Raw genomic sequence first — 15447 nt, 5'->3', positions numbered from 1 at the left:
CCCAGTTAACTGCGGCATCACAGTGTGCTCCCTCCCCCACACTTCCTTTCCCCTGGCAGGACTCGGCACTCTCAAATTTCCCTCCCTAGTTCAGGAGGAATGGTGCTTCTCAGAGCTACATTCCTTTGGAAAAGCAAAGCGGGGAACGTGCTCCCTTTGGCTGTAGTAGCAGATGGCCGGCTGTGACTAGAGGCAGCTATAGCACAATGCAGACACACTCGGTATCTGAATGCATGCGCATGCACCAGTGCTGCTTCTCATTTTCCAAAGCGACCTCGGTTCAGCTGCGATGCTGCAGGGGTGAACAAAAAAGGCAGACCTTTAAAAGTGCCCCTTTGCCTTCTGATAATGACGTCAGCTTTTTCGTTTCGTCTTAAAATCATAAGCTCTCTCACCTCCGTCTTCATGTTATTAAAAAAGTGCAGCAAGAGATGGCAAACCTAGATCTAACCTATTCCTGACTTTCTCCATTATCTTTTAAATATCACTAGTAATGGAGTTTGCATTTATAATTGCAAGGTTCTTACTATGCCAGCAGGTGTTCTTTATCTTAGATTTCTTTGGTTCTCTCTTTGTGACTGAAACCATACGCTCAAATGTCTCAACATACCCACATATTAATAAAGTTTTGTATGAAGTGCTCCTTTCTTACAGTTTTCTCCTTTGACCACACTGTCATATTGATTTGGTTTTTTGTGTGTGAACATACAAAGCTACCGTATGCCGAATCTGACTATTGGTCTTAGCATGAAAGCATCTTCTAGGATCAGCAGTGCAGATTACAAATATCTCAGGCAGACGTCTTTTCCTAAACTAATTTTTAAGTGAGGATGCTAGGGACTGAACAGACAACTCCCCATTTGCACGGGGGTTACGTTCCAAGGCACTACAAGTTTACGTACAATCTCGCATATTTGAAACCATTGGAAAAGCCTGCAAACACCCTCTAACCCTCCTGAAACCCTTTAAAAAACCCTTTTAAAACCACCAGCACTTACCAGATGCCAAACTCCACCACAGCCACTCCCTCCAAACCTCCTTGCTCAAACTCCCAACTCTCCACAGGCCTCAACGGTCAGTACAAGGACTCCTGGGATTGCATTTGCAAAGGCTTGTAGGATTGTTAGGTGCTGCTTTTGTGTCTTTTTGCCCTTTCTGGACTCTTTTAGGGCTGTTTTTGCCATTTTTAAAGTCACTTCTGGTTTTGGCATGATCGCCGCATGCACAGTCTTGCTTCAGTTGGACGCGTATTAATTGTTTGTTGCCTGTATATACAAATATGTGCTGTACCGCAGAGTTATGGGCGCTGCATTTGTCTATCTAGTTCCACCAGTACATTGGTACCTTATAAGAGTAGCAAAAGACAATCCACTGCCCTGGGGATCTATCTTACAATCTAAATTTCAACAGAGAAAGGAGGTCTGAGGAGGAGAAAGTAGGAAGGGGGGCAAGACAAGGTTAACAAAGCAGCAGAGAGAGGGCAAGAATGGACAAGATAACCAGGATTAGAGATTAATGTGCTGCAAATGCGGCTCTGTGCTTAGCTTTGTTTACCATGGGATGTGAACTGAGACCAAGTCAAAGACCTCATGGAAGAGGTGGGTTTCAGGGTGGCTGATGTTCCAACCTGAAAGAATTCTATGTTCGTGTTCTGGAGATTCTGCCTGGATTCAGGGAATTGGATGGCTTTCGAGTTCCCACTGCACTGATTTATATGGTGCGATCCATGCTTCACTAGGCTTTGTATTTAGTTCATAAAGAAATGGGAGTCATATATGCACTGCGTTCACATGTTGTACCCTTTTGAAATACAGTGGTACCTCGGGTTACATACGCTTCAGGTTACCTACGCTTCAGGTTACAGACTCCGCTAACCCAGAAATAGTACCTCGGGTTAAGAACTTTGCTTCAGGATGAGAACAGAAATCGTGCTCTGGCGGTGCGGCAGCAGTGGGAGGCCCCATTAGCTAAAGTGGTGCTTCAGGTTAAGAACAGTTTCAGGTTAAGAACGGACCTCCAGAACGAATTAAGTACTTAACCCGAGGTACCACTGTATTGGGACGCGGGTGGCGCTGTGGGCTAAAGCCTCAGCGCCTAGGGCTTGCCGATCGAAAGGTCGGCAGTTCGAATCCCCGCGGCGGGGTGCGCTCCCGCTGCTCGGTCCCAGCGCCTGCCAACCTAGCAGTTCGAAAGCACCCCCGGGGGCAAGTAGATAAATAGGTACCGCTTACCAGCGGGAAGGTAAACGGCGTTCCGTGTGCTGCGCTGGCTCGCCAGATGCAGCTTTGTCACGCTGGCCACGTGACCCGGAAGTGTCTCCGGACAGCGCTGGCCCCCGGCCTCTTGAGTGAGATGGGCGCACAAACCCCAGAGTCTGTCAAGACTGGCCCATTCGGGCAAGGGTACCTTTACCTTTACTTTACCACTGTATTATATTTGACTGTGATATTTGGCTGTGATATATGTCACTCACCCTTTCCAGAGCATCACCTTTATAGAACTGGAAAAATAAGGGTTTGGGTACCGTATTTTTCGCCCTATAGGACGCAATTTTCCCCTCCAAAAATGAAGGGGAAATCTGGGTGCGTCCTATGGGGTGAATGCAGGCTTTTGCTGAAGCTTGGAGAGCGAGAGGGGTAGGTGCGCACCGACCCCTCTCGCTCTCCAGGCTTCAGGAACAAATCCGCAGCCTAGGCAGCCCTACGGGAGGTCCGGCAGGGATGTCTAGGCTGCGGATAGCAGCCTGCTGCCCAGCGCGAGGGGCACCCTGAAGCAGAGCGCCCCCCGCGCCAGGCAGACATCCGCAGCGTGGGGAGCCTTGCAGGAGTTCCCGGCAAGGCTCCCCACGCTGCGGATAGCAGCCTGCTGCCCCGCAGGGGGGGGCACCCTGATGCAGAGCGCCCCTCACGCGGGGCAGACATCGGCCAGCCCCACAAGCTCGGGGGACAGCAGGGAGGCGCAGCGCCGCCATCCCGCTTTTCCTCGACCTGGTTCTGTTTCCCTGACCTGCTTTTGGGGGGGAAATAAAGGGAAAATTTTTTTCCTTTATTTCCCCCCCAAAAAACTAGGTGTGTCCTATGGGACGGAGCGTCCTATGGGGCGAAAAATACGGTATTTCTCTCTCCCCTATATGTACTTGGCTATCCCTGCTGCCAACATTGTGCCCTCCAGATGCCACAGACTCCCAGCTCCCATCATTTCTGGCTATTGCCCGCGCTTGTTGGGGCCGATGTGAATTGGAACCCAGAAACTTTGGGACTTTTATATAGCACCTCATCAGCAAGTTCCAACCTTTACACAAATACGTTAGTTGAACAGATACTGTGTATTTTCTTTCGCCCCCGACCCTAAATCCTGCCACTTTTCTAGTTTGCTAGAACATTATTTGCTTATTTGGGAAACTTCCTCTCCATCTTTTCTGATTCTATACAATGTAGGTCAAGCTTCTTTTTTGCTGAGATCCCGGAGGAAATGAATCTTTCTGACCTGTGTGGAAGAATGGGGGACCCAGCTTCTGCACACAGGCCACAGCAGGGCTTTTGTGTCTCTGCTTCCTTGTCACAGGAAATGCTGTAAATAGAGAAAAGGATGGGGTGGAAGGAGGTTAGGGCTACGTTCTTCCCAGATGAGAGCTGAGCACCACTCCTGGTTTTCCTGTTAGCGTTTTGTCTTCTGCACATCCGTCTTCTGCATATGAACTTATTGTTGTCTCGAATGTCACTTTTTGTGTTTTGCGTAGTTTGATAACCTTGAAGCTTTGTTTTGTTTTGCTTTGTTTAAATTCCCTCTAGGAATCCTAAACGGTGACACAGTGTGTCTTTCTTTAAGCATTTGGAAGTGGCTCAAACCTAAATAATGTATTATCTAAGCCCGTGGCTGTGGTTAGATATCTAAACACACATCCACTTATGACTTGAGGAAGAGGATGCTGTTTTCTTAGCAAGTGAGTGGCATGAATTTGACACTTAACAAGGAGTAAAACTAGGGATGATGCCATCTTTTTGAAGGTGTGTGGGGTCTTCTATGTTGGCTTTTGAAAATTCCCAAATAAATGGCTCTAATGTAATCCAAAGGTGAATAAATTGGTTATATTTCACACAAAAGAGTTCTTGGAAGGTTTAATTGAGAGGCTGCATAGTGCAGCTGTAAAACAGGAAAAATTCAAACAAGGAACTGGGTAAGAGAATAAGGATAAACCTTACTGCCAATCTATGTTGCACCATGGCTTTATCTAACATGCTAAGTAGCTGTAGCTGCTGCCTCTCCCCCCCCCAAAAAAAAATGCAAGATTGTGGGGAGATACAGAAATAGTGGTTTGGAGCATTTATTTTTTGGGTGGGGGGACATAGTTTTATAAAATGTTGCAGAAATAGTGCCTAATGGAAGGAGATGATTCTACCATTAATGAAAACAAACTATTTCTAACCAAGACCTTACCTGGATATTAATTTTAATGGAACTGCTTGAAAATAGTTAGTGGTGCAGCGAAGGAACTGCTAGGAGGATGCTCTCTGTGAACACCAAGGCATGTCTACAATAGCATCCCTACACTGAATCAGGCCACCAATCTAACCGTTTTTACAAGAGCAATCAAACTGCAAAACAATCTTTTGCATATTTACTTAGAAGTAGGTCCCACTGTGTTCAATGGTTTTATTCCCAAGGAGAACATGCACACCTTTAACAGAGGTACTGAATGACACACACATGAATAGCAGAATGCTCCATTCATATAATTCACATTCAGTTTCAGTAACATTTTGGTTATACTTTGAAGATATGTACCCTAACCTCTTGGTATTCTTACCTCTCTATTTGTTGAGTAAAACTATTTGCATTCCCAACTAACCGTCAGTATGATGTGCTGTTGTAACTATGACACCAGTAAAAACCTCTGTTTTGTAAGATGGGGAAAACTTAAAACCTGCAATCTTAGTTTTTCCAGGTGTCTTTACTACTATTTATCTAGTGACTCATGTCTTTCTTTAGCTCAGTCACACACTACTGACTTGTCTAACTGATCATTTTTTATAAGGATTATTGAGTGCATGTGAAATGCATGACCACGTATGGAGAACAGCATTTATTAGTGTAAATATGGAGGAGGAGAGGAAGATTTCTGCAGTGAATACTGTGTTGACCATTTAGATCAGACCATCTAGAATGAAAGACTAAGCTGCTGTAATTTGAGGTTAGAAGATGTACAGCGTGTAAGAGTGTGGCTTCATTTCTCAAAATCTGCTTCATATTTGGACTTTTGCATATTATGTGGATGTGTTCCTTTTGTTGTGAATTTCTGCCCCTACTTCCCTGTCCTATTAACTTTGGGGGGGGGGGATCCTTATATGAACTTAAGTCCAGAAAATGTAACTGCACTGGCTTGATTGAAAATTTAAGTGCAGAATCCGCACAGAATTTCCTTTGAATTGTTCCCAGCGTTACTTTGGATTTGGATTACTTTGCACAAATAGAAGAAGAGAGAGCTGCTTTCCCCCAGTATCGAACCACATTTGATTTCTGAGAAACTTGGTGCAATTTGATGTACACAGATTCCTGCCTAATGGAGTGCAGGCATTCACTTGTCCTGTCCTGGTCCCCCAAAAGTCCAGTTGTCCATCTTGATAGCAACCTGTTGCAAGTGTTTCTGGTGCAGATCCAACCTTGGAGTCTTAGAGCTTCTTTTTGACATAGCCTCCCAATTAGGGGAAAACCCTGTGTGGTTTGACTTTCTTTCTTCAATGGCTCCTGTGGATTGTGGGGGTGGTGTGTGTGTGTGTGTGTTGCGTATGTCGGGATAGGAAGAAAGGAAGGAAGGGGGAACTGAAATTAGAAAAGGAGCCAAAGAGCGGCTGCTGGTGAAAGATGATTACAGCTCATTTCAAGGCCACTTCCTGCATGCCTATGATAGGACAGTAAACAAACGCCTCTTCGGAAGCACAGAAACGGGCAGGAACTAATGTGTGGAAGAGAAGGGTCATGGCAGGGTCTAACTTGGCCTGGCAAGAGGAAGCTCCTGGTCACATGGCCCTGGGAATCTGTAGCCTTGTGTGCATGTGAGAGAGAGTTGAGCCGATTTTTTCTTCTTCATCCTTTCTACCATCCACCCTATAGATAAGCGATCTCGTTTCTTCTCCTGCCCTCTTCCCCCCATCACCTTCTGGACAGTTGTGTGACAGTATCAGATGGCTGCTTTGTCCCCTTCCACATCCCTCCTAAGAATGCTTTGGGCATTCCTAAGGTCATTGTAATGGTGAGGGGCCTCCAGCCGGGACTTGACATCCTGCCCTCTCCCATTGCCAATTTATGGCCCATGAAAGTTAACCACAAGGCCAAGCTCCGCTCCTGCTGTTTCTAGATCTCCCCAGGATGATGGGTGTCTCTGCCTTTCTCCTTCTGCCCTGGCCAGAGTTCTCCTTCTTTCCCCGCCCTGCCAAACCCTCAGTCTCCTTCGGAAGATTTGTTACTTGAAGGCCCTTGGTCTTGTTTCGAAGCTTGAACTCTTTCCAAAAACACCACAAGCACATCGTTCTGCCCGGACGCTGAGGTCCAGCGCCGAGGGCCTTCTGGCGGTTCCCTCATTGCGAGATGCAAAGCTACAGGGAACCAGGCAGAGGACCTTCTCGGTAGTAGCACCCGCCCTGTAGAACGCCCTCCCATCAGATGTCAAAGCGATAAACAACTACTTGACATTCAGAAGACATCTTAAGGCAGCCCTGTTCAGGGAAGTTTTTAATGTGTGATATTTTAGTGTATTTTTGGTTTCTGTGGAAGCCACCCAGAGTGGCTGGGGAAACCCAGCCAGATGGGCGGGGTACAGATAATAAATTGTTGTTGTTGTTATGCACTCTCAAAATGGTGCTAGGTCCAGTGCTAAAGAGCTGGTGGAAATTATGCCTTGTGCATAGCAAATACCTTATCACATTGGTTAAGGTTTTAGAGCTGCCTTCCCCAACCTGGTGCCCTCTGGATGCTTTGGACTACAATTCCCAGCCTGGCAGGTAGTTAAGGATGAGTCCAAAACATCTGGATTACATCCTGTTGGAGAAACTTGTTTTAGAGACTGCAGAGATGGAGAAGTTAATGAAGAGTATCTAGTGGGGGAATGGGCAGTCACTCCCCATTACAGTGATGGAACGTGAAGTCCCATCACACTTCATACTAACAAGAACCGTTTTCTCATAATTTTCCTTGCATTTCCAAAACGTAATGTTAAAACGCTCCATCCCATTGATGATCCCTTTTCACACATGAGAACAAAGCAGTTTGGGAGCTGCTACCCTGTAGTGTGCTCTCATACTGTTGGAGTGTATGTGGGGTCTGAATGAAGAAATATTGTGGGCCCTGCCTTTCTCCCAGCAGACTGTCAACTGTTTGAAGATGGGTCAGATGGGGGGGGGGGAGAGCCATGTCATCGGTCCCTCAGGTGTAGTAGCTTCATTCTTATATCCTCTCCAACTGGGGTCACTCCACAAGGAAGTGAATCATACACCACTTACATGCATGGAGGAGTTTCTTGGGTACCATGACCGAAATTGAACAAAATTGAAAGCTTCCTCTTTCAGTTTGGAGATGGTGTGTCCCTGACGTGGTCATTCATTGTTTGCAGACTGCTCCATGGGTGTTGCTATGTCCCAGGTGCCTGTTGTACCTTATGTAGAATCATAGGATTGTAGAGTTGGAATGTATCCCAAGAGCCATCTGGACCAGCCCCCTGCAATGTCCATCCAACCTCTGTTTAAAAGCCTCCAATGAAGGAGAGTCCACCATCTTCCAAGGTAGCCCGTTCCACGGTCAAAGAGCTCTTACCGTCAGACAGTCTCTTCCTCTTTCTTTCAGTGCATCTAGGCAGCAGAGGTTCCAAGTAGACTGGGCCTTTGAATGGGTGAGAATAATCTGCTCTGATCCTCCTTAGCTTGATGGGGCTAGTATAGTGGCCGGAGAAACTGAGCTGTCAATTAGAAAGTCCCTGATTCAGAGCTCAGCTCTAGTGTGTGATCCCTAGGTGCCTTTAGGCATACCGTTCCCCTCTCAGCCTTAACCACCTCCATTTGTTGCACTGGGAGATAATAATATTAACTTGCCTTGCAGGGTTGTTGTAAAGATTACAACAAGACAATGCACGTGAAACATGCTGAATGCTTGAAAATACACCACACAAGTGTTAAGTTATTGTTACATTGATCTGGTGCCCAGTGTCATAGCCCAGTGGTAGAGCAGCTGCTTTGCAGTCAGAAGTCCCAGGTTCAATCCCTGGCATTTCCAGGTAGGGTTGGGAATGTCTGCTGCGTGAAACCTAGAGAACTGCTGACAGTCAGTGTAAAGGTAAATGACCCCTGGACGGTTAAGTCCAGTCAAAGGCGACTGGGGTTGTGGTGCTCAGTGGCGAAGCACTGGGAATGGCGTACATCCGGGGGCATGACTGGCACGGATCCCAGGGGCGTGGCATGCCACCTGTGGGGGGCGTGGCATGTGTCAAGTGGCGAGCGTCCCGGGGCGTGAGCATCGAGTGTCCAAGCGGTGAGCATCCTGGGGGTGCGTGGTGAGTGCCAAGCATCCCGGGGGATGGGGGCGGCTGCGATGTTACTCCCCAGATGGCACCCAGGGGGGACCGCGCCCCCCCCACCTTTGTCTGCCAGTGGCAGTGCTCATCTCGCTTTCAGGCCAAGGGAGCCAGTGTTTGTCCACAGACAGCTTTCCAGGTCATGTGTCCAGCATGACTAAACCGCTTCTGGTGCCACGGAACACCGTGACAGAAACCAGAGTGCATGGAAACGCTGTTGACCTTCCCGCCACAGTGGTACCTATTTATCTACTTGCCCTGGTGTGCTTTCAAACTGCTAGGGTGTGCAGAAGCTGGGACAGAGCAACAGGAGCTCACCCATCACAGGGATTCGAACCATTGACCTTCTGATAGGCAAGCTCAAGAGGCTCAGTGGTTTGTTTGTTTTTTAAATGATATTTATTGAGAATTTTAAAGTTACAAAGAAAAAAGAAGGGAGAAAAGGTTTAGACCACATAGCCAACTGAGCTACATCCCTCAAATTTCATTTTCTTCTTATCCTCTTCCCCAACCCCCGTCCCAAATCTTGGACTCCCATAAATGAAGCTGCTATTTCTGTTGTATACACATAAGTGAGAAGAACTGCTAACTATACTTCTTTTTTTCCTGCCAGGCTCTGTCCATGGCAGGGTTGCTTCTAACAAATTTCCCAAGTGGACAGACTCCAGAGGCTTTGGGTTATTTTTTTCTTTCTTTCTCTTCTTCAACAAGTATTGTGTAAGAGACAATGCGCCGCCCCCCCCCCATGGAAAACTTTTTTTTCTTTTTTCTTTAGCTCACTGGCTTTGTATAATGCTGTCTTCAGAAGTAATGAGAGAGCAGGGGGTGGGAGAGAGGAGAGGGGCTTCTTAAAGGCCCACAGCTACTTTTCAAAGCAAGTAAATTCTCCTTTCCCCACAACTGCATTGAATATAGTACAGAAGCACATTCACCTGCAGGACACCCCCCCCCAAAAAAAAAAAACTTCTCTGAAATTGCTTTGGAAAGAAAAATGAACAGTGACCTGAGCAGCCCTTCATTAGAAGATCCTTCTTAGAGGCAATATTCATTCTTGGCCTGAACAGCCCTGTGGCTGATGCTCTGTTGCCCTGGGAATGTCTTTGGCTCATTAGGAGCCTTTCTGCCTGATCAGTCTGCTGTGTGATTAAATGTGTGTTAATTCCTCCTAGTTGGCAGCAGGTCACCAGAGGGCTGTCCTCCCTCCATGAGCCACACTTGTGGTGCTGCACTTCCTTTTAAAATAAAAAATTAAAAAAAATTATTCAAAATTATAACAAGACATATTATCCAAAAACATACAATCCTTGTCCCCCCCCCATTTTTCCTCCCTCCCCCCTCCCACACAAAACTCACCCCCCCCCCCGACTTCCCTCAGTTCCAGTCTTTGGTTTCTCTACGAATGCTGTTTTCTGCATGTTACAAAGTCGTAGTATAGATCCTCAAACTATTTAGCTGATTATTATTAATAAAAGGTTTGTGAATGTTTATTCAAAACCTGCCAAGGAGTCCAGTTCGGTTTGTTGCATCTTCAGATACTTTGTAAAGGGTTCCCATTCATCCTTAAAGTCACAGTTATCCTCTCCCGTAGCTTATATGTCAGTTTTGCCAGTTCTGCATAGTCCGTCAATTTTTCTTGCCATGATTCTTTAGTTGGGGTTTCTTCAGTCTTCCATCCTTGTGCTACCAGAACTCTCGCAGCCGTTGTCGCATACATGAAGATATTTTTCAACTTTTTTGGCAGGTCTTTCCCTACAATCCCCAACAAAAATGCCTCGGGTTTTTTAACAAATGTTAAATGGTGCTGCACTTCCAAAGCACGATCTTTTTGTATACCTGGAGTGGGGAGCCCTGGCTTAGAGAATTGGTTTGCTTCAGCGCTATGGAGTGAAGCACATTTGCACCAAAGCCTTGAGCACCAAATGGTTACGGTTTGCGTTGCAGTTAGAGGCAGGCGATGCCGCAGCTACCCCTGCTGTTTTAAGAGTTTTTAAATGTTACTTTCAATGGCTTGGGGACCTGTGCCTCCCTTTTATGGTGTCCACATGAGCAAGTGTTGCATAATGGTTAGAGGGTTGCACCAGGATGGGGGAGACCCGGGTTCAAAACTTTTGCCATTAAGCACGCCATGTTACTATCGGGCCAGTCACTTGCTCTCAGCCAAACCTCCCTTGCAGGGATGTTGTGGCAATAAAGTGGGTGAGAGGAAGAGAACCACGTGTGTCATCTTGAGCTCCTTGGAGGAAAGACGAATAGAAATGTAACCAATTATTTTACTTCTCCTGCTTACGATTTCTAAGTGGAAGCAAACATCTGGACTTTTATTTTGCTTCCCTGGCCCTAATCCAACAGTGCTCATAGCATTTTGTATGAACTTTTTTTTAAAGGGCATTTTAAAAATTCGGTGGGTTTTTAAATCGGCGTGCTCACTCTCTGCACTACTTCCAATCAAAGAAAAACGTGGGGCAACCGACTAAAGTTAAATGTGAGCCCTGCAGCTTTTTCCACCCCCTCCTGACTCAGTCACTAAAATGCACTTGTGTCCCACTTTCAGCCATCAAAGCAGAAAGGCTTCAGGAGTTATATTTATGCTGAGAGCGACATTTGGATGTCGAAGGATGTCAAAGCATTGCTGTGGTTTGAATGCATACTACCGCTTGGACAGATAGTATTCCTTGAGTCTACGGTATTTTAATGGGTTTACTTGGCAAGGCAAGCTATGCAAATGTTGGCAGCATGTGAAGAGTATGTAGACTCCTCCGGGTAACAAGTTCTGGATTTATCCCTGGAAGAATTGCGTTGTTGCTTTAGTGCTACAACTACTTCTATCTTTTAAATTTAGCTTATTTTAAAGTTTTTCAACAAAAGCTTGTTCATTTAGTGGCTTTGTCTGGGATCATCATCTGGCTTTCCATTTACTGAAACATTTGCTTCCCTTTGTCCGAGCAAGCTAAAATAAAAAAAATAAAAAAATAAAAGCTAAACCATTAATTGGCCACTTGTTCATTGCAGCCAGACTGACATTGCCCAAACACTGGAGAGACTTATAATGTGTGCTATTGGACTACAGGTGTGATATTTAGCCCTTGTGGAAATAGTGACCCAAAATGATATTTCTTCATGTTATTAAAAAAATCAAATGAATTTGTTTTGACTTGGCACTCACGTATTTTTTATGTTAGCAATAAGGACCAGAGTAAGAATCCATTGTCCTATTATGCTGGAATTTGGAATGCATGGTGCTGTATTGTTTTTTATTATTTACACACACAACTTTATTGCGGTCCATAGACCCATTATGACTGTACTTGATGTGTTTTTCTGATTTCCGCCCCCTCCTAGGTAGACTGCAGTCATGCCATGTGCTGACACAATGACAGCGAACACAGTCGCCGGCGTGAGCATCAAGCCTAAGACCAGTGTTTGCAACGCTATTGAGAGGTGGGTAATTTTTAACATCCCTTTCAAAGTGGCTTCTAAGGAGAGTAAGGAAAGAAATGATGACGTCTCATTGGTCCTAAATTGCGCTTCTGAAATGAGAACAGTTTGAGTAGTTGCCACTCACTTCCCATTTTCTGAACTAGAGACAAGCACTGTGAGCCTAAATACATGTAGCTGGGAGTAAGACCTCTGCACTCTGTGTCCTACCACTGAGCTTTGGCCCTTCTGGTTTGCTGCATCCCTCCTTCGTAGGTGTGCTAGATGTCAAATGTTTTGTTTTGGTTTTTTTAATTACATGCACTTTTCAGTGACATGTTCTGTTGACTTGACTTCTGTTTATAAAGTGGGTGGTGGTTAATTTTAGTATCTGTCAGTAATGGTAGCTGCTTCCCATGTTTATTGTCTTATTGCCACTGTAAATAACCCTGGAGATACCATTATGGAGGTGAAAAGTTGGGTAGAAAGGTTTTTTATAATTAAAATACGTGGCAGGAATAGCTGGGAGAAAGGAAGCAGTTGGTTCATAATGTGTATATGGCCTGCTGTACCCCTTAGGCTAGGGATGCAGGTGGCCTAGGGCTTGCCAATCGGATGGTCGGCAGTTTGAATCCCCGCGACGGGGTGAGCTCCCGTTGCTCAGTCCCTGCTCCCCCCAACCTAGAAGTTCGAAAGCACGTCAAAGTGCAAGTAGATAAATAGGTACCACTCTGGCGGGAAGGTAAACAGCGTTTCCGTGCACTGCTCCGGTTCGCCAGAAGCGGCTTAGTCATGCTGGCCACATGACCTGGAAGCTGTACGCCAGCTCCCTTGGCCAGTAAAGCGAGATGAGCACCGCAACCCCAGAGTCGACCATGACTGGACCTAATGGTCAGGGGTCCCTTTACCTTTACCCCTTAAGCTAGCTGCACACAGTGTACTGCTATAGCAATACCCTTTTTTTTAGCAAGCTTGTGGAAGGATTTTGAACATGCGCTACACAAAATGGGATTCTGTTGATCTGAAGAACCCACTTAAAATCTCAAAGCACAGGCTCACATTAGTGCAGAGATAAGGGGAGGTAGATGCAGAATGAAATTGATGATTAAGATTTTTAGATGAGTGGGGTAAAGACGCAGCTGGCTTTACTGCAGCCTGCCACTCTCCAGATGTTTTGTACTTTTGCAACCCTCATCTGCTTCAGGCAGCACAGCTGTGCTGGCTTGGGCTAAGGGGAGTTCTTGTCCAAAACATTTGGAGGATGCCAGGTCGACAGAGGTTGTTTTACTGAGGAAAAGGGGGTTGGGTACACAAGTATGCCTCTTTCAAGGGAAAAGTAAAGGCAGAGGGAGGCGAGCAAACCTATGAAGACTGCAGGAAGGTTAAAAGTTATACCATAAGATCATGACCAATCAGAGAGCAAGGAACGTGGAGGTAAAGTTCCTCTGTCAATTTTCCTACCTTCATTTCCTAGGAGCAGGTTTAAAAGTCTAAATAATACAACCACAAAGGCAGAACTTTGGTGCAGGCCTTCAAAGAGGAAGTGCTTGGAGACTGTTACCATCACGCCCAAACTGGTACAGAAAGCTGAGCCATCTCCTGTGGTAGAGAGCACACTGAAGGCGCTGGAGAACTTGATGTTGGATCCGAGGATAGACTGCATTCAGCAGAACATGCTCAGTCCCAAGATGATCATTGCCGACCCTTCTGTAGAACTAAACATCCGAGAAAGCAGCAAGATTATAAGGAAGCAACTGGGAGGTGCTCCAAGCCTGCGGGCTGTTGGGAAAACAACTTTGAAAAGCAAGCCTTCGAGCATCAAGGACAAGATTTCGGAGTGGGAAGGCAAGAAGGAAGCTCTGTCTCCTGCGTTCGCGTGGAAGGAGGAAGAGCAAGGAGTTAAAGAGGAGCTCAGTTCGTTTTTGGGCGCGGTGGAGAAGATGACCAGGGAAAATGCAGCGGTGAGGGACGTAGACGCCAAGAGGCTTGTAAACTGGCAGCTGGAATGCAAAGGCGCAAGCAAGGAGAACGAGAGGAGAATCGGGGTGCTGAAATGTGTTGGGGAGAAGAAAGCAGACATGAAACTCAAGGAAGATGAACCCACTTCCAACACTGGCAGGAGCACCGAGTTGAAGGAAGGGAAGACGGAGGTCCAGAAGGAGAACGTGTCTGTCCTGAGTCAGGTCAAGAAGCTGGAGCAGGCCTTGAAGGGAGGAGCATCGGCAGAGCTGCAGCCCCAGTTGCCAGGTACTTACTATTCCCCGCACTGCCTGCAAGAGAAGGCGGACGAGGGGCAGAGTCCCTCTGAAGGCCAGGAAAGCCGGACGGAACTTGGGAAACGGCTTCTCAGCTGGGATTCCGAAGCTGGTGAGCCTATCTTTGGGACTCTGGAAGAGGTGAAAGCATCCCGTGCAAAATGCAAGCCCGGGAATGAGGAAAATGTCTACACAGAGCCAGGATTGCTTGATAAGAGGCCTTTTATCAATCCGCTGCCCAAGCCTCGGCGGACTTTCAAGCACGAGGGCGAAGAGGGGTGGATTCCGCCAGTTAGGAATAAGCGAAATTTGCCCCCTCTGCCTTCTATTCCACCTCCTCCCCTCCCTTCTTCACCCCCTCCTTCGGCCGTCAGCAGAAGACTGAGGAATGGGAAGCATAAGGCGAACACGGATCACAGGTATCATTCCTACTTTTTGTTCTAAACTGCTGAATATGGAATTCTTCATATAACTCCTACATCCAATATGTGTTGATTCCTTTCAAACTGTTGGCCAGGTATGTGTGGATCGTGTTTTCCTCATTTGATAACGGTCAGTATTTTGATGTGGCTCGATGCAGCCAAAAAGCTTGGGGTTCAGTTCTGGTCAGAATTGGCTTGCTGCGTGCCAAGACTGATTTTCTGCTAGACTTCACTGTGTGCAAGAAAACTTACATGGGGGAGAGAGGGGGAGGGAAATAGAGCATAAATTGGAGAACCAGTTTATATGGTGAATCGCTAGTTTGCTTTGAGGGAGAGTTTGGCAAGGGACTGAGTGGCACACACTCTGCTTTTGTTTGTAAACAGATGGAAAGAGAGGACTCAATGCGTTCTTCCCTCTTTGAAGTTTCATGCATATGAACTTCTCAAGCAGCGGTGGTTGATCTGTGACCCTCCAGATGTTGCTGGACTCCCAGCTTCCATCAGCCCCAATAGTCAGCAACAATAGGAGTTTCATTCCAACAAGATCTGGAGGGCAACAGGGTTAGTCCAATGCCCCCAAACCCAAGGTGACTATCTCGCCTGGCATTGACTGGCAGAGCCTGCCCAAGGATTTAGGCCAGGTATGGGAAACCTTTGCTCATTTAGAGGTTGCTGAGCTGCAGCTGTGATCTTCCCTGGCCCTTGGCCACACTTGCTGGGGCTGATGGGAGTTGTAGTTCAGCAACATCTAGGACCAAAAGAATCCTACACCTGTCTTAGGCAGAGAGAGGTCTCT

At 46.6% G+C, this 15447-nt stretch overlaps 1 protein-coding gene across 4 annotated transcripts in view; it reads left to right on the top strand.

Annotated features, from left to right (window-relative positions):
• DENND2A (DENN domain containing 2A) overlaps nucleotides 1–15447 on the top strand; it is a 65695-nt gene that overhangs the window by 17186 nt on the left and 33062 nt on the right. For all 4 annotated transcript variants that reach the window (XM_082240427.1, XM_082240428.1, XM_082240429.1 and 1 more), the window contains exons 2-3: nucleotides 11904–11998; nucleotides 13449–14648. In XM_082240427.1, the coding sequence (XP_082096553.1) occupies nucleotides 11913–11998; nucleotides 13449–14648 (1286 nt within the window). In that variant the 5' untranslated portion in view covers nucleotides 11904–11912. The remainder of the gene's footprint in view (nucleotides 1–11903; nucleotides 11999–13448; nucleotides 14649–15447) is intronic.

The sequence above is a fragment of the Podarcis vaucheri genome, assembly GCF_965113315.1.
Source record: "Podarcis vaucheri genome assembly, chromosome: 10".
NCBI classification, from domain to species: Eukaryota; Metazoa; Chordata; class Lepidosauria; order Squamata; family Lacertidae; genus Podarcis; species Podarcis vaucheri.
The sequence above is the reverse complement of the archived record's forward strand: the minus strand, read 5'-3'. Positions and strand labels throughout refer to the sequence as shown.